The sequence below is a fragment of the Diabrotica virgifera genome, chromosome 5 (assembly GCF_917563875.1).
Source record: "Diabrotica virgifera virgifera chromosome 5, PGI_DIABVI_V3a".
NCBI lineage: Eukaryota > Metazoa > Arthropoda > Insecta > Coleoptera > Chrysomelidae > Diabrotica > Diabrotica virgifera.
The window spans coordinates 21,553,937-21,578,710 of record NC_065447.1 but is presented as its reverse complement, the minus strand read 5'-3'; the positions used below and the strand labels follow the sequence as shown (position 1 = coordinate 21,578,710).

The window sequence follows — 24,774 nt, the reverse complement described above, 5'->3', positions numbered from 1 at the left end:
AATGACGCTCAACAATACAAAAAACAGGATAACACTGGAAGGAAATTTTTCAAAACAATTCACAGTGAATAAAGGACTGAAACAGGGTGACCCTCTATCTACAGACTTATTTAACTTGGTACTAGAACACATAGTAAGAAGGATAAAAATTAATACAAGCGGTACCATATTTAACAACAGACAGCAGTTTATAGCTTACGCTGATGATCTAGTCATCCTAACAAGAACAAAGGAACATCTCCAAAAAATATTCCAAAAGTTCGAAGCGGAAGCAAAAAGGTATGGATTAAGAATCAACCAAGGAAAAACACAATACATGGTAATGAAAGGAGATATAAATAAAGAGGATAACTATATAAAAATGAAAGGAGAAGGAGATGAATATAAATTTAAGGAAGTAGCAGAATTCGAATACCTGGGAGTGACTGTAACCAGTACTGGAAGGGAAGAAAAAGAAATAGATAAAAGATTATTGAAGGGAAGTCGAGTTGTGGGTGCCTTAAACACGATATTAAAAGCAAAAAATGTATCAATAAACGCGAAAATCAGAATGTATGAAACGATAATACGGCCCACAGTGTTGTATGCGAGCGAAACGTGGGTAATGAATCAACAAGAGGAGAAGAAGATACAGATATGGGAAAGGAAGATCCTGAGAAAAATTTTTGGAGGTATACAGATAGCGGAGAAAACCTGGAGGAGACGAACAAATGAAGAAGTAATGAGGATGTATGGGAGACCAAAAATAACGACAAAAATACGAGCCCAAAGAGTTAGATGGCTGGGACATATTACTCGAATGCCAGAAACTAGAAACGTCAAACGAATATTGAATGACAGAGCATTGGGAAAAAGGAGACGAGGTCGACCAAGGAAGAGATGGTTAGAGGCTGCAGAGAGGGATTTGGAAGAAATCGGGGTGAAGGACTGGAGAAAGAGTGCAGAGGACCGAACAGAATGGAGAAATATTATCCAGAATTTAGAAGCCGTAGGCCTATAAGGCCTGTTAGCGCTGTTATATATATATACCAATAACACACATGAAATTAAAAAAAGAACAATTTATTTCATTTCTACATCATCTACCAAATATTTAAGCTTAATAATCAAAGTTGTGGGCGATGTAACATCAGCAACTAAAATATCTTGACCATCTTTCAATCCTAATTCCACTAAACTTTTATTTAAATTGTCTCTGGTCCTCTCTTCAATGCTTTTAATTGTGGATATATACAGGGTCTTATTTTTCCCATCTATAAAAGTGGTCAAACCAGGACTTTTCATTTGGTATGAGGCACTTTCGGACAATAATTCTACTAACTGTTTTAACTTCATCGAGTTTGGGTCCTTGATCTCCATGACTTGTGGTGTTTGCGAACACACCAGGCAGTCTGGATTTCGTTCGGCTTCATAGGTGTAAGTGTAGATACCATCGACATCATTGAAAACCATGTAGTTATTTAACGGAACACAGCAGCTTGTTGCAATTTTGAATACCTAAAAATTATTTCAGTATGATATAAAATATTGGAGTATGATATACAGTGCGATATTTTTCGAACTTTAGAATGGCAAATAATGGAGGAGTGACGATAGATGGTGAAAACCTGAACCATCTAAGATTTGCCGATGATGTTGCGCTGATAGCAAATGACAAACGAGAAATAGGATTAAAAATAAATCTAGAAAAAACTACAGAGAGCTATGAAGTGGAGAATCTTCAACATTAAGCAAGCAATCGCAAATCCAATGGAGAAATAAGAAGACGATCAAGAGTAACAGATGTAATCCAAACGATTGCCATATTAAAATGGAAATGAGCAGGTAACATAGCTAATACAGCCTACGAAAGAAACACAATGGACCAATTTTCTTCATCTTTTGCCTTGTCAATTGCATGTATTAAGGAAAATATGGTAAAAATATGATCACAAATAACAAAAACCTTTTATAGTACATGTTCTCACTCTACCAATACAAAAAATTTACCTCAGTGGCACAAACTCCAGCTATCACAGCATTTGTAGATGCAACTGCAGGGATTATATGCTTGACAACACCTTGCACAAGTCTATACGTTATTCCTGGAATGTTGAACTGATGTGCTCTCTCTAATGCCTTTTCATATATCCAAGTAATATGCTGAGCATCGTCTCCATCTAAAGGTACGTTAAAAGGATTCTCCCTTGGCCACAAAATAACTTTAACATATTCAATGCAGTGTTCTGGTAACCTAGGAGTGTTTGCTATAGTGCAAAGGGGATAGTTAATTTGAGGGGGATATAAATCTAAAGTACATTCTACACAGGCACTCATTCCTGGTAATATTACACGGGCGTTGCCCTTGAAACCTTCAGTGCCACCATCTACTATGGGTATAACTGACTGTTGGTCTAGAACATCATCTTCGTAATTTAGTAATGAGATTAACATTCCATTGATCCACCTCCTAGCAACTATCGAATCCAAACCACACACAATTATATGAAATTGTCTATAAAAACTTTCGTCAAAGTCTTGTATTTTACAAAAATGTGGAGTTACTTGGCATCCAGGCACTTTTCTATTTATGAATGCAGCTGCTACCTAAAAAGATAAATGAGAAAAATATTAAATAAATGAAAACTTCAGTTGAATAAAAAATACTTGATGGCTCACAACGAAGAAATCAGTCGAAAGTGATAAGTAGCAAAAGGATATTTTTTTGCTTTCACATTGTTATTTTCAATTCTCGATTACATTCGAGTGTGAAAAATTATAGCAAAATAAAATACAACGCTCGAATTATCGCGAGTGTGCACAGTTTAGCATGCTTGAGTTAACTTGAGCGTTAACGTTAAGGGGTTAATCACTATTTTGAATATTTAAACATCGTTTTTTTGTTCCCCTAACCAATTTTGCTTTTTGCAGTTACGTCAATGTCCTTCCGGGACGGCGATATGTTCTTGAGACTGATTTGGTGGTAGTGTTCTTAGAAATATTACCTCTGCTTTTGATGAGCCAATATCATTGTGTCTAAATAAAAATTGCCTATTTAAATTTGACAAGTCTATTATGTCCATATCTATAACATGAATATTCTTAAAGCCCATTAAAGCTAAATCTTTCAACAGTTCACAGCCTAGACCTCCAGCTCCTATAACTAAAATTTTGCAAGAAGTCATAATGAAATCTAATATTTCTGAAGATGGCTCAAATTCTGGATGACTGAAAGGACCTGGTCGTTCTAATACTTTTCTAAGATTGCCCCATCTTTTCTGGTTTGATTCTAGGGCTTCTGACATAATATTATGTTTATTTCGGCTCTTTTCTACTTTATAAGAAAAATAACCCTATTGTTGGTTGTCAAAATTTACACAACTTCAAATCAAAATCTTTCCATTATTTCTTCTTTTTATCAGTTTGGCGTAGGCAAGCGTAGGGTAGGCGTAGATGACTGACTAGAAAAAATAATCTATTCAAAACAACAACAGCTTAATTAATTTCGATATTAACACATAATTAATTAATTAATTAATAACAGTAAAATAAAAAAGCTAATTTTTATAAACGCTGTGTCTAGGTACACGCTAACGTGTACGCAAATAAAAAAGTTATGTACACGCGAATTAAACTTCATCAAGCCAGTATGACGTCATTATTTAGCGTGCACAGTGACTTTATATTTTGGTACACGCTATTTTGATATGTTTAGTGTTTGTTGTTTGTTTGAAAGAAAATATTTTTATTAAGGGAAGGGGAAGGGAAGCAAAACTATTCAGATGTTTCAAACTTAATTGTAATAAAACAATATGTATATAAAAGTATATATTCAGGTTAGCAAAATAAATATTAGTTAACATGATATATACAAAATACTGCTAAAATAATTTTTATACTTAAGTTAATTATACCAGTTTGTATTAGTGTTTATTTTTGCTGTGGTGTTTATTTTTATTTATACAGGGAGTTGAACTTATTACGATTTTCATAGAAAATTAGTTATAACTTTGTAAATACCCTGTATAACATAATAAACCTTTATATTTTTGTGATATGGAAGTTAAGAAGATTTCGAACATAAAATAATATATAGGTTGTTCCATTTAAAAAACATAAATTTGGTCTGCCAATATATGATCGAACGCCCTGTAACATTCTAACTAATTTTAGTAATTTTGTAATATGAAGCTCAAAGTTTGCTAACATTTTTGTTACTAACTTTTATTGCTATCTATTACTATAGCGGATCTACTACTGAGCTTTATCGCACTAATCAATCGCCCCGTATATTTTATCTTCTTATTTCTGTTACCCTTAATCACGAATTTTTGTCTCTTATGTTTTTCATACTGTTTTAGAATGTTGTTAAACTCCTTAAAGGAACTAAATAATTGTCCACACTCCATAGTTAATTTAAAAAAAACACTAAACAAGTAAAAAATAAGGAAACTTTTTACAAATCAATATTAAGGTGTAAACTATGGGTGTGTAAACATAACGCGATTAGACAAATTCTAACCTCTGACACTCGCGATACTTACAGATACTTAATACCACAGCATACACGTGGCTCAAATTAGCGTGTACCAAAAAACCCAGTCATAGTACACGCTAAATAATGACGTCACTGACTTGATGACGTTTAAGCGTGTACCTAACTTTTTTATTTGCGTACACGTTAGCGTGTACCTAGACACAGCGTTTTATAAATAGAATTTTATTATAAATTTGTTTTGTGTTCTGTCGTTCTGTGTGGTTCGGTCATGATTTCGTCACGTTAAAGTTTGAGGTTGTGTTCATTACTTGTAACATTTTCATTTTCAAGAATTTTATAAATATTGTAATTCCATTTTTTAAGTACTGAACATTATTTGTCCATGTTTAGAACGTTCAAGGTTCAAATGCGGATCCAATAACAAGCGAAAATTCTCAAGAGATCCATTGTGCCATGCAAAAGTTTTATCTTATCTTTGTTCAAGTATAGATATATTGTTTCAAAGTTACATTATTTTCTCTTTTAACTGCCTGGTGCCTGGCTATATATGTCTTATACTAGTTGGTCAAGCGCGTTAATCATTTTTACGTATTACAGATAGAAATGGATTATCTGTCTGTACCAATTAATGCCTTAAAGGGCACTCTAAATAATCACTTTCAAGGGAAGGAAGCTTGGCAAATAGTCACAAGCACTACTACAACTGTGCTGTTGTCTGTATGGTTTTATGGATTTTTATTTCAAGATGAGAGTAAGTACACATAAACTGTAAAAATGTAAGAGTAAAACAGATAATCGCTTAACGTTTGGGTAAATATTTTTTAGCAAAGTAATTTAATTCTTCTATAAATAGCTATTTGCATTTATTAGTAATTCCTTTGTTGTTTTTTGATTTAATCAGTCTTAATGTATATTTTATTATTTGAATAAGTTATTTTATTTTAAAGTATTGTTATATTCAAGGTCTTACCGAAAGAACAAAGAAAACAGTATTTAGGTTAGCAAGAAGAATTCCTGCGATCAGAAGGAAAATAGAGACTGAATTGGACACAATAGCAAAGAGTTTTGAAGATGACATTAAGAAATCAACCAGTACTGTAACATATATTACTGAACTACCTCAAAAAGGGCTGACAAATGACGAACTTATTCAATGTTTGGACCAGAATTTGTCTCTGGGTAAGTTAGAAAAAATAGGTAGTTTGTAAGTATATTTGAGTGTATTTGTTACAGTATAAGTTTCTGTATTATACCTATGATAAAAATGTATTTGTAAAACTTTCTAATGGCTTGAGCTGTTTCTGAAAATAAGGTTTTTTGGCTTGTTAAACTTTTATATAGGCAAATTAGTTCTATATACTTGTGCTTCACTAAATGTCTGAACGCACAGAACAACATAACAACTTATGTCAGAAGTGGGATAGTTGAAAGAATTTGTGTGGTCAAAACAAGGAGTGATACCAAGATGGAGGAAATTCAAGATATGATTGCCGCCCTGAAAAAAGAACAAGAAGAAAAAGAGAAACATAGACAAGAAGCTGAAGAGAGACGTCAGAGAGAAAAGGAAACAAGAGAGAAGTTGTCAGAAAGACAGACAATTACTCTTACATCAAAATAGATCTAAAAAGGGAGTAAAGAAAAAATAGATCAAGTAGACAAAAGAAGACACGAAAAGAGATATCAGATAGACAAAAAAAGTCTTGATTGAAAACATTGTGTGCGTTCGGCTACCTCAGCAGCTGGACAGCTGAGTAAGCGACAGCTGTCAGACTACACCACTGGAAGTCAGCTTCTGAGAGATTTATTAAGCTTTCCCTATTGGCACTGGATACAACCACTAAACTGCTTTGTGCTGACAGTCAGCCGCTGTGGCAGTAAGAACGCACCCATTAAATTAAGAAGAAGTCTAGCAGAAAAATCATATGATGAGCTAACTAGAGCTCTTAAAAATATCCTACGTTATCCTATGAAATTTGTTCCCTAGTCAACGGAATAATTAAGTCTCCTATCTTTGACAGCAGAACCTTTTGGTCGGTGTATAGAAGGCAATTCAAAGCCGCTGCAAAAATAATCGATGGGCAAATGGACAGAAGACAACTTATCTCATATTAGCACTTCAAGGTAAAGATGTAAGAACCCTCCAAAAATTCCAGAGGATGCACAAAAAAGCTATGAGACCATCTTCCATCGTATCAGCTCTAGAATCAAGATACGGCAGCCAATATATGAAACAAGTTTACCAGAGTCAACTGAACCTGTGTATCCAAGGCTCCAATGAATCTGTGCAAGAATATGAAAGGGAGGTAAAAACATGGCAAGAAGTCTCAAAAGAGTTTGTCACCAATTCACCATCCAATGACATTATGACTAGGGAGAGGACACTACCAAGTGTTGAGGGACACAATTGCGCCACCTTGGAGTATGAAGCTGTGGAGAATGTGTCCCGCCACCAACACAAAGTCCATCAAGAAGAGTTGCCGAAGTGGAAGATGATCTAAATATATGATAGGTTGTCTTTTTAGTTTTGCATATAGCCATAAAAACAAAAAATATATAGACTTAAAGTACATACTTTGTTGCTTTTCAAAATATATCACACCAAAATCGATACACTTTTGCTTACATTCAAACCAATTGAATGGTGGGCTGCAACAATGTTGTAAGCGACATATTGGGTCAAAATGAGGTTTTAGTGCAATATTATTGTATATCCAAAGACCAATGCGAGCATCTTTCAATCTGGCTAAAAACATTTTGCCTTCCCTGAGTTTTTCGTACCGCAATGTTGGTATTCGTATGTTCATAAATAGCTTGTCAATATGTTTTTTTCATCTCCTGCATAATCTCAATTCTGTCGCTTACAACATTGTTGCAGCCCACCATTCAATTGGTAAACAGTTATTCCAGTCTTCAGCTGATACCTGCAAAATGACTGTTTTAAAAGCATCGATGGCTTCTTCTGGTGACTGGAATCGCCACCACGCATTAAATTCTTGATCTTTGGGAATGTGAAGAAGTCGTTGGGACTTAGGTCAGGGCTATACGGTGGATGGTTTAACAATTCGATGTTTGGAAGCTCCAAAAACACTATTGTCTTTTAGCCAGTGTGAGCACTTGCATTGTCATGATGTAAGAAGATTCGTAGTTTTGTGTTGCTTTGTCGGAGGTTCGCAATAGCTTCTGGTAAACAAACAGATATATACCAATCAGAAGTAACCGTTCTTCGATCTTCTAGAGCAATTGTTGCCACGTGACCAGATTTTGACACAAAAGTTGTGACCTTTTTCTTTGACACACTTCAAGGACGGATCGCTTTTGTTGGTTTTCCTCATCTTGAAACACCCACACAGCGGATTGGCGTTTATTTTCCGGTTGGTAGGAGTAAATCCAAGAATCATCGCAACTAATAATACTAACGTTTTTTCAGCTTCCTTTGTTGAACCGTTCTGATGTTTTTCGACACCAATTGACACGAACTACTTTTTGCTCTTCTGTGAGCAAATGAGGGATCCAACAGCAAACCAACTTCCTAACACCCAGTTATTTATGAAGGATCTTTTGGATCGAGGTCTTTGAAATGCCCAATGATGCCCCTATCTCCCGGTATGTTACACGGCGGCCATCCTTAACTAACTGACGAACCGCATCAATGTTTTGCCGCGTGACTAATGTTTTGGGTGGACCTGGGCTGGATTCGTCGCTGAGACTGGAGCGACCACGTTAAAATTAGCATTACCAGCGGGAAATAGGTGACTGGTGTGATGCTTCATTCCCAAGCACAGAAACCATTTCAGCGTGAGAAGGCTGTTTGGATAATCCTCTCCGAAAATTGTAAAAAATTATTACTCAAATATGTTCTTGGCTAAGATGCATTTTTCGACCGACTTGCTAATTTAAAAAATTCACTGTATCTACACGACTTATTGTATCGCAATGAAATTCTCGACAGAAGATTGTCAACAGAAGATTGAGGTTACGTTTGTGTTGAAAGGTTTTAGTGGTGGCGCCCTCTAAGCGGCTATATGCAAAACTAAAAAGACAAGCCACGTATACTGCCCAGAATATTTCTCTTTGAATTTAACACTTTCAAATACGAGCTTCCACATTCCCCATCCCACAACGCATAATGAAAACAACTGAAAAGTTATATATTGTGGCATAAAATATAATTCTGACGATGTCTTAAATGATTCTTTTAGGTGAATACAACTGGAAAGGTGGTAAAGTATCAGGAGCTGTCTATTTTTACAATCAAGATTTAATAAACCTCATTTCTGGCATTTATGGTAAAACTGCTTACACAAATCCTTTACATCCAGATTTATTTCCCGGAGTATGCAAAATGGAAGCAGAAGTTATTAGAATAGCATCTAATCTATTTCATGGAGACGAGAATGTAGTTGGATCGGTAATATATTTTAATACATTAATAGTAGACAGTATATTGTTTAGATCATATAAGTTTTTCCAATCTTCTTCCTGAAATGATTCGTCCTAATAGACGGAGAGGCAGCGCTGAAAGATCTCTTTGAATTTAGTAAAGCTAGATTTTTCACAGTTGATTACTGTGAGTGTGTAGAGAAACATACTGCGGTCGGTCAAGCGAAACGTAGAACAGGGGTTACTGAGAGGGTATCAAAGTTGCTTTCCTACGAAGGTAATTATTTCCATTTACTAAGGCTGAAAATCAGTACACACATTCTAAATTAAATATAACTAAAAGTTATTATAGTCGGTCAGCTGTATGACGGGACAGAGCCGGTCGGTCGGCCAGTCGGCCCCAATAGTCGATTGAGGAAATGAAGCATTTTGGCTCACAATTTTTTCGTCCAACATGGATTTACTTGAAATTTTCACAGAAGGTAGGGAATAGTCCAAGCATCATTTTCTATATCATGCCGCTATCATACGCTAAAACCTTGGGGTGGTTGCCACCCCATCTCGGGGGGTGGGAATTTTTTTATTACATTTTAACCATGTAATTCGACGGAAAAAGTGATTCTAAGAAAAAAATGTTTTTTACATTTTCTTCGTAAAACTAATATTTTTCGAGTTATTCGCGCTTGAAAATAACAGTTTTTAGACGAAAAAATCGACTTTTTTAGAGGGTTTTTTGAGAATACCTCGAAAAATATGCATTTAATCAAAAAAACTGTAGATATCAAAATTGTATCTTTTAGTAACACAAACCAAATTCTTTTCCAATAATATCTTTAAGATCAATACAAATCGAGATATGGCATGTTAAAGGTTAGCTTTTTTCGTCAAATGCATAATTTGAAAAATTCAAAGCCAAATACTGGGAAAAATTTGCATGTTTCGAGGAAAACTTAAATAATATTTTTTCAAGTATACAATTAGATCTTTCAAAAAAATAATAAAAAGTTACTAGCATGAAAATTAAGCGACTTTAATCAAAAAAATGTCGGTACCTGCTCTTCTCTACGAAAAAATCAGTGAAAACAACCTCCTAACTACCTTCCTAATTCAAAATTGGTCTTCATCTTTCTGTAGTTCATTTTATATTTATATTATTAATACACTCAAGGGGTTTGACCTATTTAAAATGCCTAATTTTGGAAAAATATTATATCTAACTGTGTACTGATTTTCAGCCTTAGTAAATGGATTTAATTACCTTCGTAGGAAAGCAACTTTGATACCCTCTCAGTAATGAGACCCCTCAAAAATGATTTTGTAGGATTTTTAGAGATATAAGACTGTGTAAATTAAATTCCGTAAGATGCCTTAGATTTTAGTTGGGGCGGGTTTAAAGGGCTCGAATAAGGGGGTGTTTGCTGGTAATTAGAGGTTTTAAACAGCTATATCTGGCTAACTATTCACTGTAATGAAAATCTATGCACAGGGTAATTTTAGTCATTAAAAAAGCTACAATTTAGTAGTATATAATTTTTTTCATATCTTCAGTATTTTCGGAGATATTTTGAAGTAAAAGGTGAAAAATACCAAATTGCAAAAAATCAATTTTTCTTTAAACTCCAATTTTTTCAAAATTAGGCATTTTAAATAGGTCAAACTCCTTGAGTGTATTGATAATATAAATGTAAAAGGAACTACAGAAAGGTGAAGACCAATTTTGAATTAGGAAGGTAGTTAGGGGGCTGTTTTCGCTGATTTTTTCGTAGAGAAAAGCAGGTACCGACATTTTTTTGTAAGTCGCTTAATTTTCATGCTAGAAACTTTTTATTGTTTTTTTTTGAAAGGTCTAATTGTATGCTTGAAAAAAGATTATTAAGTTTTCCTCGAAAAATGCAAATTTTTCCCATTATTTGGCTTTAAATATTTCAAATTGTGCATTTGACGAAAAAAGCTAACCTTTAACATGCCGTATCTTGGTTTGTATTGGTCTTAAAGATATTATAGGAAAAGAATTTGGTTTGTGTTACTAAAAGATATAATTTCGATATCTACAGTTTTTTTTATTAAATGCATATTTTTCGAGGTATTCTCAAATCAAATCAGTCGATTTTTTCGTCGAAAAACTGTTATTTTCAAGCGCGAATAACTCGAAAAATATTAGTTTTACGAAGAAAATGTAAAAAACATTTTTTTCTTAGAATCACTTTTTCCATCGAATTACATGGTTAAAATGTAATCAAAAATTCCCACCCCCGAGATGGGGTGGCAACTACCCCCAAGGTTTTAGCGTATGATAGCGGCATGATATATAAAATGATCCTTGGACTATTCCCTACCTTCTGTGAAAATTTCAGGTAAATCCATGCTGGACGAAAAAATCGCGAGCCAAAATGCTTCATTTCCTCAATCGACTATTGGGACCGACCGACCGGCTCTGTCCCGTCATACAGCTGACCGACTATAATAACTTATTTATATTTAATTTAGAATGTGCGTACTGATTTTCAGCCTTAGTAAATGGAAACAATTACCTTCGTAGGAAAGCAACTTTGATACCCTCTCAGTAACCCCTGTTCTACGTTTCGCTTGACCGACCGCAGTATGTTTCTCTACACACTCACAGTAATCAACTGTGAAAAATCTAGCTTTAGTAAATTCAAAGAGATTTTTCAGCGCTGCCTCCGGTCTATAAATCCTGCCAATATATCTTGTTCTCTAAGAGCTGTTTTTAAAAGCAAATAACGGTATGGATTGTGTATTTTAATGTTTTTCTGGTATCCAACAGCCATTCGCAACCTTAGCCTCTTTTAATTGCTATCAATATAGTCCAAGAAAACTTTCCATCATAAGTGTGCGCTGAATTTGTCAGCCCACTCTTGCTCCTTTCCACATGGATGATGCCATTAGGCTTAAATGTTTGTCCTTGCTTTAATGCAATAATTCATCTTCTCTATATCCTTTCTATCTGCTTGAAAATGTCTTCTACTCTTTCGAATCTATCTTTCATCTTTTTGAACACTTATCTTCTCTTATCTCTTACTTGGTAGCATCTAGATTCTCTTTGACGGTAAGCATAATTGAATGTCCTTTCCCCCTTAAGTCTTCTTTTATGTAAGATATCTCGTGTCATAGTCTTCACCATTGCTATTAATATCTGTTTATTAACAGTTAATTCTCTCAAATAGATCTTTATGAAATATTCTGGAAATTGTATTATGTACTAATGTTCTTTTCCTTATTATTATGGATTGGTGAAGATAGTTTTTCAATAATACTTACTTATATTTTATGGAAAAAAACTTTCTAAAACCTTTTTCGAAATGACTAATAATGCCCTTTTCAAAAATATTAGTCTTTAAAACACATGTATTTTTATTAACCTAACTTTATCATCATATTTTTTGCAGATGACAAGTGGCGGTACCGAATCAATACTGATGGCCTGCAAGGCATACAGAGACTATGCCAGAGAAGTTAAAGGCATTAAAAAGCCAGAAATAGTCGTACCAACAACAGTGCATTCAGCGTTTGATAAGGCTGCACAATATTTGAAGTTAAAAGTTAGATCTATCCCAGTTGATCCCCAAACATACCAAGTAAATATTACGAAATTTAGAAGAGCTATCAATTCGAATACGATCTTGGTAAGTTATTCCCATTATGATCTTAGTCACCAAGTTATCCTTACTACTTTCTCTATAGTTAGTAGGGTCAGCTCCAAATTTCCCATACGGAACCATGGATAATATAACAGCCATATCTGAATTGGGGTTGAAGTATGGCATACCTGTTCACGTCGACTCTTGTCTAGGAGGATTTTTGAGCTGTTTTATGGAAGAGGCGGGATATCCCATACCTTTGTGCGATTTTAGACTACCTGGAGTTACCAGTATTTCTGCTGATACACATAAATATGGCTACACACCAAAAGGTAACATAACTTTTTAACATATTCATTTCAAAGTAAGGTTTTGTTTTATAAAATGTTTCTTAATACTTAGTATGCATATCATGCACATCAAAAATACAAAGCATTATTAGGGCTATCCTATCATTGAACATTTATTATCTACAAATTCAAACATCAACAAAATTGTCTTATACATTCACTTTCCTCTAACGATCTATGCTCTTTAGGCATCACTTGTCATTCATTAGAAATTGATAAATGAAAATTGCATAGCACATAGAATGAAACTCCATAGTTGCTTTTAAATGAACACATCAAACATTTTTTGCTCTCGAAGGTAAGAGGTAGTGAGAAGAATTGCAAGAATTGCAGGAAATACTTTGAGAGACCAAAAGAAGAGTGAAGAGATCAGCAAAACAAAAAAAGGCATGGATTAATCACATAAGTAGAATAGAAGAGGCCAGAACGGTCAAGATAATAAGAGGTAAATCAACAAACAGTAGAAGTATCAACTGCCCGAGCAAAATATAGAGTGAGTTTCAAGAAAGATATTGGATTTGACAGCCGTCATATTGAATAATCCACGTGTTGACAGCTGACAGCGGCCATGTTAAATTGGCCACGTGACTTCAATGAGCCAATAAGAGCGCAGCAGCCATCTTGGAGGGGGGCGTGGCTTACAACTCACCTGCGTACCTGGTGACAATCATCAGAAGATGCTAACAAAAACTCAAAGAATGCTCTTTTCCCTAACTCCGTTGTCAACTCCATCATACACCCAGGAAGAAGAAGAAAAGAAATAACATTAAATTTGACTAGATAAAGATACTTTTGGTATCTTATTTGTAAAAGCAAAGGAATACGATAATTGTCTTTACAATATGTATATTATACTATTATGCTCTCTATTTTCTTTCTGTTAAGAGATTGATCAGCATCTTATGAATTCGATTAATTAATTAATTCGATAACATTTATTCTCAGGGCTAATTGATTTTAAAGCATTACCTTTATCTAGTTTGTGGCTTGTAGTATTTCTCGTTACTCACTTCATCCAGGCAAAACAAGGAAAATAAAAAATGTACTCAAAATCATGTAAATTCTACAAATAATATTTATTTATATGCTATACCATAAATACACGATTATACTTTATGCTAAAACTAAATTTTGTTGTAAAATTTCTTATCTAATAAATTAATCTTTAATTCTACTATCTCCTTTTTTTTAACAAATTTTCCTTTAAAAGATTCGGTAGACTCTTCTTATTATCATAAAAATAAAACAAATATTAATTTTCGCCTTTTTAAATAGATCTTCTATGAATTTTTAAATAGATCTTCTATAATATCTTTTATGAATTTATGAATGAATGAATTAAATTAAAAGAAATATGGTATGTAATATAAGACAACTCTCTCCTTTTTACAAATAATCTGACTAACCTTTTTTATCTTCCATACTTTTTATCATGGATTGTGTTGTCCTCAGTTCCCCCACAGGTGCTCCTTCGGATGCTGCGACGCTCCTTCTCTTCCAACTCCTTCACCAACAAACAGCACTCGCTCGAAATCTCTCCTCAATTTAGTCTCTGACTCGATACAAACAATATCAATCTTTATACTTCCAAGATTTTTTTTCTCAGCTCGATATCTTGTGCAAAATTGATAAAAACCGGCTACTCGTTCCAGACAGAAACTGGAATCTATTCGGACCCGAGGATATTTTACTTCTCGACTCGATCACGATTTCGTCTCAACAGAAATCTGCTTATACGACCACCAACTTAACCACTTCACACGGAATCACTACTTTCTGAACTGGACTGCTCTCTTCAGATCTTAATTACACAGTACCCTTTTTCCTTCATCAATCTGAGACTCAAACACTCCCTCCATCCATATCTTCTCGCCAATCGCAAGCATTCTATCTACACATTACATCCCTACTTTCCTTTCTTAAAAACAAATAGTGTTGTATACAAAATTTCCCCTTCTTGTCAAATTCCAGGAGATACCAAAATTAATTTTTGTCTTACATGCTAGAAAAAAACCCTATATTCTAAAACTAAACAATTTTGTTTATTACCGTCTTTACTTTCTGGGAAGCATTTAGAAACACTCTATTGTTTACTTCAATCGCAAATACATCCACTTTCTAAAACCGATCGTAATTTAGTTCTATTGTTCTTGAATTGTTAAGTCCGTTCGTAGAATCTTAACCACTAATGTATTACACTTTCCACGAAACACTGCTTACGACTAAAAATATATTATAGTCTGTTCGCTAAACTCAGACGCAACTTTCTAGATATTTTAGTCGGTAATTTTGCCAATTTTAGCAAAATTGGCAAAAAATAATTTTTAAATAGTTAATAATCATTAAATATTTAGTAATTTTGCCAATTTTTGCAAAATTGACAAAAAACAAAAGAAATATCGACTAAAATATCTATCCAGATGCGTCTGAGTTTAGCAAACCGACTATACAGTAGGGCGTCGATTATCCGAACTAATTGAGAGACATGGGTGTTCGGAAAACCGATTTGTTCGGATAATCGATCTAGATTGATATAGTCATACATTTGTAGCCGCAAGTGAATAAAAGCCATATTTATATACCTACATATTTATTTATATCTTGATAATGACAAATAGCAATTAAACAAAAAAGTGCAGTCTTTGCAACATATTTTTGGATACAATATTGAAGAAAATTGAAGATATTTTAAGCGTTAATTATTAACGCTTGCTCGGTACTCGAGTGCGGGGCGCGGGAGTCGAGAGTTCGGATAACCGGTCGTTCGGTTGATCGACGTTCGGATAATCGACGCTCTACTGTATTTACAAATTTTGGCCATATACAGGGCGATGAAACTCTACGATCTCGTGGTCTTGGACATAAAATTAATTTTCTGAATTCTTCCCATAACATTATATACCTAACAATACATATTTTTTGTTTGGCAATACGGCTTATCTTTAAAATGTTAACTATGATGTGCATGATAGCATGTAATAGCAAAATAGACAACGATTTTGCTCTCATTGTATAACACTAATATATTCTATTATATCTAGGTTCTTCGGTGGTAATGTACAGGAACAAAGAATACCGTCACTACCAATACACAGTAACGACAGATTGGCCTGGTGGTGTCTACGGTTCACCAAGTGTTAGCGGATCGAGACCAGGCGGTAACATAGCAGTCTGTTGGGCTGCCATGCTCAATTTTGGTAAAGAGCAGTATGTACAAGCCACCCGAGATGTTATACATACATCTAGATATATAGAAAAAGGGTAAGATATATGTTACACATATTTTGTTTTTCATTGATTTAAAAGTGGTAATTAAATACAAGCATACTTGTTTTTGTGTTGATCGCTCTGCTTGTTTTGTATATTGTAAGTGGCATGACTATTATTGAAAGCCCTTCTATGTTCTGTCATATTTTTGTTAAATGTTCTACCAGTTTCACTAATGTCAGTTTTGGGCAGTCACCATATTTATATAACTTTGTATATGTTATAGTCAAAGCCCGAATTTCAGGCACTCCTAGGTTTGACTAGGCAATCCTCAGGTCTGACTGACGGTCTTAGTCAAAGCCCGAAATAAATTACCGTTTCGGCCTTTGACTAGTCAAACCTAGGAGAGACTAAGTTGGTCAGGCAAAGGTCGAAATTTAATTTTATGAAATCGGGGTTTGACTAGTCAAACCCCGATCCGCTATTAAAATGTCGCAGTTTGTTAGATTTAGGATTAATAAAACGTTATTTTTTAATTATAATGTTTATTACTTATTTTTATGTTGTCGTAATTAAAATAAAAAAAAATTAGTGTTTATTCTCGCATGTTGAGGCATTATCATTATGGCATTTAGATTGCACAATACGTTTGACCTTATACACTTACATGGTTTTGAAGAGCATTTCTTATTGCAGTGGTATTTTATAAATCCTTGTCCTTCAAATTTAGAATATTTTGTACTAATATCTCTTAGAGACAGCTTAACGTCTGGAACATCTTCGAAATTATGAAAATTCTCTTTGCATTCTCTTATTTGATTTCTTGAAAAAAGTGTGTTTATTGTTCCGTACTTCGTATCAACTCTATATAAACCGTGAATTATTGTTTTACCTTGTCTGATACCCAAAATATTTGGAGCATCTCCTTGGAACGCGTTCGAGCAAGCGTTGTGCACTGACAGAACAGATTAAAATAAATAAAGGAAATGCGATTGAAGGTCTTCATGACCAGCCTATCATGCTATGAAACAATTAAGTGAAAAACAATGTCCTCCAATTTTGATCGGAAATACTGTAATTACCTATCCCCAGTTTTGATAGAGCCAAAGGAGATGTTTGAAATATTTTGGGTATCATACAATATAAAACAATAATTGACGGTTTATATAGAGTTGGTACGAAATACGGAACAATAAATACACTTTTTTCAAGAAATCAAATAAGAGAATGCAAAGAGAAATTTCCTAATTTCGAAGATGTTCCAGACGTTTGAGCTGTCTCTGTCACTAAAAGAAATTAGTACAACAGATTCTAAATTTGGAGGCCAAGGATTTATAAAATGCTACTGCAATAAGAAATGCTCTTCCATATTACGTAAGTGTAAAAGGTCTAACGTATTGTGCAACTCTAAATGGCATAATGCCTCAACATGTGAGAATAAACACTAATTTTTTACTACTGGATAAGGAAATGAGTCAATAATTTTTTTATTTAAATTACGACAATATAAAAATAATAAACATTAAAATTAAAAAATGACGTTTTATTAAACCCAATCTAACAAATTACGACATTTTAATGGCTGATCGGGGTTTGACTAGTCAAACCCCGATTTCATAAAATTAAATTTCGACCTTTGCCTGACCAACTTAGTCTCTCCTAGGTTTGACTAGTCAAAGGCCGAAACTGTAATTTTATTTCGGGCTTTGACTAAGACCGTCAGTCAGACCTGAGGATTGCCTAGTCAAACCTAGGAGTGCCTGAAATTCGGGCTTTGACTATAATATATACACCGCTGTGTAAGTACTTTTTCTTTTGACTCTTGATGTTCTTAATATATTTGCTTAGGTGATTGTTCATTCTGAAAGTTAGTGTTATTCCTTTCTTTTTTATGTGTTTGGGTGTTTTTGTTGATATCTTGCTTGTTCAAATACACAGAGTGTTTGGTAAAGAATGGGCCATAGCTTAACCTTAGATTCCTGAGCTTAAAATAGGTCGATTTAAGCTATCTTACCTTAGTATGAAAGTTGATAATAACCGAAATACAGAGTGTCAAAGTTAAACTTTTATTTTATTTATTCTTGAATATTTCCTGACAGGCATGGGATAACAACACGAAATTTGGTAAGCCGGGGTTTTTTGGAATGAGAAATCTAAATCCGCCACCAAAAATGATGTATTGTCCAGAGGGCGCCACATACGTCTTTCAGTGCCCACTTAATACGTTCAGTTTTTTTTTACCACCCACCCTACATACTTTTTGAATCAAAATTTTTATTCTCTTAATATTTTTACTTAAAAAAGGTATACTACATTCATCTCGCTAAACTCAACTGTTTTCGAGATAAACGCATTTTAAATCTGCGATACAACATATTTTTTTGCATAATATCATTGTAGTTACACCCGAAAAATAAACTTGGAACCATATGTTGCTCCTATTTGAAGAAATTTGCGATATATTTTTGTAAATTTTTATGGTTTTAAGTTATTTTTCGGGTATAACTATAATGATAATATGCAAAAAATTATGTTACCTCGCAGATTTAAAATGCGTTTACCTCGAGAACGGTTGAGTTTAGCGAGATGAATGTAGTGTACCTTTTTTAAGTAAAAATATTAAGAGAATAAACGTTTTGATACCAAAAGTATGTAAAGTGGACAATAAAAGAATTGATCCTATTAAATGAGCGCTGAACGGCGTATGTCGCGCCCTCTGGGCAATACATCATTTTTGGTGGCGATTAGATTTCTCGTCCCAAAAAACCCCCGCTTACCAAATTTTGTGTTATTATCCGATGCCTGTTAGGAAATATTCAAGAATACATAAAATAAACGTTTAACTTTGACACCCTGTATTTTGGTTATTATCAACTTTCGTACTAAGGTAAGTTAGATTAAATCGACCTATTTTAACCTCAGGAATCTAAGGTTAAGCTATGGCCCATTCTTTACCAAACACCCTGTATATACAGGTATATGTAATTTTACACATTTTTTATAGGTCCGCGGTTAAATAATTTTCAAAGTAATTACATTTTAATTGAGCAAAATAGTCATATTTTATGGACTTTGGATTAGGTTTTCAGGTAATAAAAATGTAAATGACATGTTATTAACAAAGTTTTTCTACTATAGTGTCATTTTTAAATAATTTAATGTCTTTGTCATCTAACCATAGCTATAATATACACAGTGTGATCAATTTTTCTCAATTTTTTTTAATGGATAACCCTGTATATTAGTGTATTTTGTAGAAAGTATATGTATAAATATAATACTTTTTGTATGTATGTAGGATAATAATAATAATACAGTCGGAAAAATGAAAGATTACCCATGAACGATCACATCAATCACATATTTTGTATTTGCTGTCTTTTTTCATAAATCGCAAAACGAGAGGGAGAGAGAGATTATTAATAATCTGAATAATATGTGATTGATATGATCGTTCATGGGTAATCTTTCATTTTTCCGACTGTATATATTTTTATGGAAAAAGACCTCAGCTAACCTAACCCTCATGTATTCATTACCAGACTTATTTTGTAAGAGCTACCTACTAATTAAATTCATTTAAAAAGTATTCGCGATGTTAAGTCACAACGACGACCTCTCGTGGATTTCAGCTGAACTAGCTTGGAGGGTGTTTTCAATGTCAAACGCTGTTTGTTTTCAAGTTTGTTTAATAACTGGTAAAGTCGTTTTCAAGAGTCTGCAAGGGAAATGGGGATTCATTTTTATATACAGACTGTTTAATTTTCAATTGGATATACGCACTATAAATGGCAACACCTCTTCCCCGCTGCCCACCTAATGCACCTGATTCACGCGATTCTCATAAGCAGTGTTGCCGATTTTAGCGCTTCCTTCATTGGGGTATATCTAATCAAACACTAAACAGTCTGTATACCGATAAAACATTGATTTCAACAAATACATACTTGATGTTGTTCTGAAGCTATTTTCTTGTGGCATTTTTACAATTTTAACTATTTATAATGGGAAATAAGCCACAATATTATTAAAAAATGATTTTTATTAACGTTTCGACGCCCAAATCGGGTGCCGTTGTCAAAATACAAAATACTATTAACATAAACAAAAATGTTGTTGCTTAGTAAAAAAATTCTTCTAATAATTTATTTACTTTGACTCATTTATATCGGCAATTCAGATACATGTGATACATTTTAAAGTAGAAGACTTTAAAATGATATTGCCAATATTTATGAGTTGCGTTCCTGGAACGACTTTACTGAAAGATAGTTCATTCGATTACATGAAATCAACCCTAACTCAAGAATATCTGTCACAAAAAAATCATAGCATGTGATCTGTCTTTAAAAATTGTCAAGATTGGATCGAATGGAACAGAACAACATAGAACGGGATCCTACAACATTCACAAGAAATAATACGAGGAAAATATCAATACCATACATAAAAGGACTATCCGAGAAACTTAAAACAATAGGAAATAAATTCAACATTTCAACAACATTCAAAACAACCAACACATTGAGATCTATTCTATCTAAAACTAAACCTAACAATGAACAAGAAAGGACAAAGAATTGTATTTATAAAATACCTTGTGAATGCGAACAGTTTTATATAGGTGAAACATCAAGACCATTAAACGTTAGAATAAGTGAACATCAATCTTATATTAAAAATAGAGAATTTGATAGATCTCAAATATGTCAACACGCATGGGATAATGAACATAGAGTTCAGTGGAGAGATTCAAGTATAGTCCTGAAAGAAACAGATAGTAAAAAGAGAAAAATCAAAGAAGCGGCTCTAATTATGCTAAACGAAACCAATTGTGTCGCAAATTCCTCGGTGGAATGCAGTAGGATGTGGATACCCATACTGAAAGAGGAAGTCAATAGAAAGAAAATACCACAATTAGTAAGTCAATAGTCGAGTTAGTACATATTTTATATTTTAGTATTACTTATATATCCATGTATTATTGATATTATTTATAATTTAAACAAAATTATAGTAAAGTCAGAATTTGGTATTAATTTTGAGAGTAAATTAAATGTAAGACCAAATACTTACGATGTCGGGATAGTATCACGAGGTTTTTCCTGGTTTTCCCTCGTGATTTACTATGAGATCTCTAACGCGAGAATTTTAATGTCACCGTTGCATGTGGTTGTCTTTTTAAAGACAGATCACATGCTATGATTTTTTTGTGACAGATATTCTTGAGTTGGGGTTGATTTCATGTAATCGAATGAACTATCTTTCAGTAAAGTCGTCCCAGGAACGCAACTCATAAATATTGGCAATATCATTTTAAAGTCTTCCACTTTAAAATGTATCATATGTATCTGAATTGCCGATATAAATGAGTCAAATTAAATAAATTATTAGAAGAATTTTTTTACTAAGCAACAACATTTTTGTTTATGTTATTAGTATTTTGTATTTTGACAACGGCACCCGATTTGGGCGTCGAAACGTTAATAAAAATCATTTTTTAATAATATTGTGGCTTATTTCCCATTATAAATAGTTAAAATACATACTTATTTTACTAACCATTTTTTATTTCTTTTAGATTACGCAGGATGAAGGGCATTTTCATTTTTGGAACACCTGTTACTAGCGTTGTAGCCATCGGTTCAAATGACTTCGAGATATACAGATTATCTGCGGCACTCAAAGAATGCGGATGGAGTTTGAACACTCTACAATTCCCTTCAGGGTAAGTCCAGAACTGTTGCTTTTTCCTTGGCTTTTATGACACTACCTATCTATTTCAGAATCCATTTGTGTGTAACTAGACAGCATACTCAACCAGGAGTAGCAGATAAATTCTTAGAAGACGTCAGAACGTCTTTGGATGAAATTTTGAAGGATCCATCTCTACCTGTAACTGGAAAGGTAACTATATATCTTTTATTTTTTAGATTTTTTATTTCGCTCTCTTTCTATTGTCTGCCCATTAGAAATTCTCTCAATCTTTTATGTTTTAGTTGCATTTTGACTTTTTCCCTTTTATACCACTTTTGATTAGATCTATTAGTTCTTTTAAATCTTCGAGCTATCTATGTAACATCAACGTCTGTAATATTCACAATAAGTGGATGATTTCCTTGAATTTTTCTGTCAAATTCCTTCGTTAGGTCCACAAAATATAAATATGTCTATTTTTTAATGTTGTTCTGAAGCTATTTTCTTGTGGCATTTTTACAATTTTAACTATTTATTATATTATAACGCAACTCATAAATATTAGCAATATCATTTTAAAGTCTTTACTTTAAAATGTATCATATGTATCTGAATTGCCGATATAAATGAGTCAAATTAAATACATTATTAGAAGAATTTTTTTACTAAGCAACAACATTTTTGTTTATGTTAGTAGTATTTTGTATTTTGACAACGGCACCCGATTTGGGCGTCGAAACGTTAATAAAAATCATTTTTTAATAATATTGTGGCTTATTTCCCATTATAAATAGTTAAAAATGTCCATTTTTTGTATTTTAGGCCCAGTTTTTCAGTGACCGGTTAAAATTTTGGTTAGCTAACCTAGTTTAAATTTTAACCAATATTTTAACCCTCATAGCGTTTTTCAGTCCTTAAACCAAGTTAAGAAAATCTCGGTTAGTTAACCACTTTTTTCTTCTGTTGGCAGCAGTAACTGTACTTGCGCATGTGCAATTCGAGAAATAATGATCAATTTGACAGAAAAATAAATAAAAAGACAATTTCATAACCAAATTAAAAAAAATATTAATGCAATATCAAGTTCGGAATCGGAATTATTTAGTTCATAATGTCTACCTCGGACCTCGGTTTCATAACAGAAGAGCATTACAATTACTGGGACGATTTAGACTTTTTTGCCGATTTCGTTTGTCAAAGACCACGTTGTTATCAGTTATCACTATTTGAACAGATTGGCCAGGAAATAAGAAGTCAAACTGTTTGGTAAATAATTATTTTGCTGTATAGACAAATATAAAATTATCTTTTTAAAATACTACTAGGAATCATGCATTAAATTCTGTTACAGATGTGTACACGTAAGGTACCTGTTACAGCTATAATATATTTAAATATATTTCCTTATAATTTCGATAATAATATATAATAATTTCCTTATAATAATAAGGAAGTAGAATACTTCCCGCGATAAAAACAAAATAACATAACCCAACTAATTTCTTCTGTCAGGCAGGTACTCAAAATAAACATCTGATGCAATCTGATACATTCACTGCAGCCATGCACAAGTGTAACCGCAAAATTCGGAGTTAAACCATCTAATGAGGATCGGTTAAAATCTTGGTTAACTTAAACGAGTTTAAACCTAACCTAGTACTGAAAAAACTGTATAACCATGAATATTTCGGTGACCGAAAAATAAATAGGTTAACCCAGTACTGAAAAACTGGCCCTTAGTGATTTTTCCTACATTTACATCATTATAAATAAAGCGTGGATGAATGATCTTCCCGATCTAAAACCTTGTGTTACAATGATACAATTTTACAACCTTTAGTGATATGAAATATAATGTCATTGTACCGTTTTAATTTCTTGTCTTTTTTCTAGATGGCGCTTTATGGAACTGCTCAAGAGTTACCAGACAGATCCATCGTTGGTGATTTCACGAGATTATTTTTGGATTCTATGTTATATGTACCTTTACCAAAAAAAGACAAAGTAGAGGGAAACATTAAAGCTTAAAGTATTTTAATACAGATATTTTTAAATGTGGGTATATTTGTATACATGTTGAAATTATTTTGTTAAAGGTTTATATTGCCATAATATTTGTGATCTATATTTAATAAATGTTTATTTGAATATTGTGTATTTCTAAAGAAAGTATTTGATGGTAGATATTACCTTGTACAGCTCACAAAGCCAGCCTAATGAATCAACAAAAGAGAATGTCAAAGAAAAATAAATCGGATCAGAGGTACCTACTACCAGGCACGTAGCCAGGAAATGTGCTTGAGGGGGTTCCAAACACAACTCAAATTTTTTGTTCGATTGGGCGGTAAGGTATTGAAAAAATAGTCAGAATAAATTTTAGATCCATCTGCAAAATTTGAAAAAAAAACTATTTTGACCCTGAATACTAATACCATTGATTAATAAATATAGGGGAGAAGATACGAAACTAAACGAGCTTTTATGTACGACACCAGTGGTTTTAGAAATAGATGGCGTTAGCAGCTTTCTAGGTACGAGATTGAATTTACCTGAGACAACGATGAGACGTATTCAGGTAGCTTTGGTTATCGGAATTTGGGGTCGGTCGGGTCGATCGGATTATAATAAAAAATATTTATTTCTTTTGATGTATTTAAATTTGAGTTCTCATTCAACGATAACAATGGCAATCTTTAAAATAATTATTGGAGTGTACCTATGTATTACTTTCTAAACTCGTTTTTAAATTAACAAGAATAATTGTAGTTGTAATTTGTCTTTTAATTTGATTTAAGTCACTGGGTGATTTTAGATATTGTACATTTATTTTATTTGCCTCATAATCTCGATAAAAAATTAGGTAAGTATTTTCGTTAATTACAGTCTCTTCTGATGATGGTATATTTTGTTTGGAGATATTGCAACGGTATTTACTTAATATAAAATTGACTAAGTAAACCGCTCGGCCACTTTAAACTCTTCGAAAAAATGGTAAGGACTTAAGTTGTTGCGATTTCCTACAATTTCTTCCAAGTTTTTTCATGCGGTCGATATTTTCCGAGTT

General features: G+C 33.3%; 2 protein-coding genes across 2 annotated transcripts; one reads left to right on the top strand and one right to left on the bottom strand.

Moving 5' to 3' along the window:
• Window positions 1–1,046: 1,046 nt before the first annotated feature.
• Window positions 1,047–3,530, bottom strand: LOC114326916 (NEDD8-activating enzyme E1 catalytic subunit). The gene is made up of 3 exons (XM_028275375.2): window positions 2,985–3,530; window positions 1,990–2,586; window positions 1,047–1,497 (listed from the first exon to the last, which is right to left on the bottom strand). Exons 1-3 carry the CDS (start codon window positions 3,282–3,284, stop codon window positions 1,063–1,065), a joined length of 1,332 nt encoding a protein of 443 aa, XP_028131176.1. The 5' UTR covers window positions 3,285–3,530; the 3' UTR covers window positions 1,047–1,062.
• Window positions 3,531–4,745: 1,215 nt separating this feature from the next.
• On the top strand, window positions 4,746–23,858 carry LOC114326914 (sphingosine-1-phosphate lyase). The gene is made up of 9 exons (XM_028275374.2): window positions 4,746–5,228; window positions 5,441–5,656; window positions 8,677–8,885; window positions 12,265–12,501; window positions 12,560–12,788; window positions 15,848–16,067; window positions 21,595–21,741; window positions 21,800–21,920; window positions 23,604–23,858. The coding sequence occupies exons 1-9, from the start codon at window positions 5,081–5,083 to the stop codon at window positions 23,736–23,738; spliced, it is 1,662 nt and encodes a 553-aa protein (XP_028131175.2). The 5' UTR covers window positions 4,746–5,080; the 3' UTR covers window positions 23,739–23,858.
• The last annotated feature ends 916 nt before the right edge of the window (window positions 23,859–24,774 follow it).

Coding starts and splice junctions, on each gene's coding strand:
- LOC114326916 (XM_028275375.2), bottom strand. CDS start 3,284: ATGTCAGAAGCCCTAGAATCAAACCAGAAAAGATGGGGCAATCTTAGA. Junction 2,587..2,984: donor TTGGCTCATCAAAAGCAGAG/GTAATATTTCTA, acceptor TTATCTTTTTAG/GTAGCAGCTGCATTCATAAA. Junction 1,498..1,989: donor CTGGAGTTTGTGCCACTGAG/GTAAATTTTTTG, acceptor AATAATTTTTAG/GTATTCAAAATTGCAACAAG.
- LOC114326914 (XM_028275374.2), top strand. CDS start 5,081: ATGGATTATCTGTCTGTACCAATTAATGCCTTAAAGGGCACTCTAAAT. Junction 5,657..8,676: donor GGACCAGAATTTGTCTCTGG/GTAAGTTAGAAA, acceptor TGATTCTTTTAG/GTGAATACAACTGGAAAGGT. Junction 12,789..15,847: donor ATATGGCTACACACCAAAAG/GTAACATAACTT, acceptor TATTATATCTAG/GTTCTTCGGTGGTAATGTAC.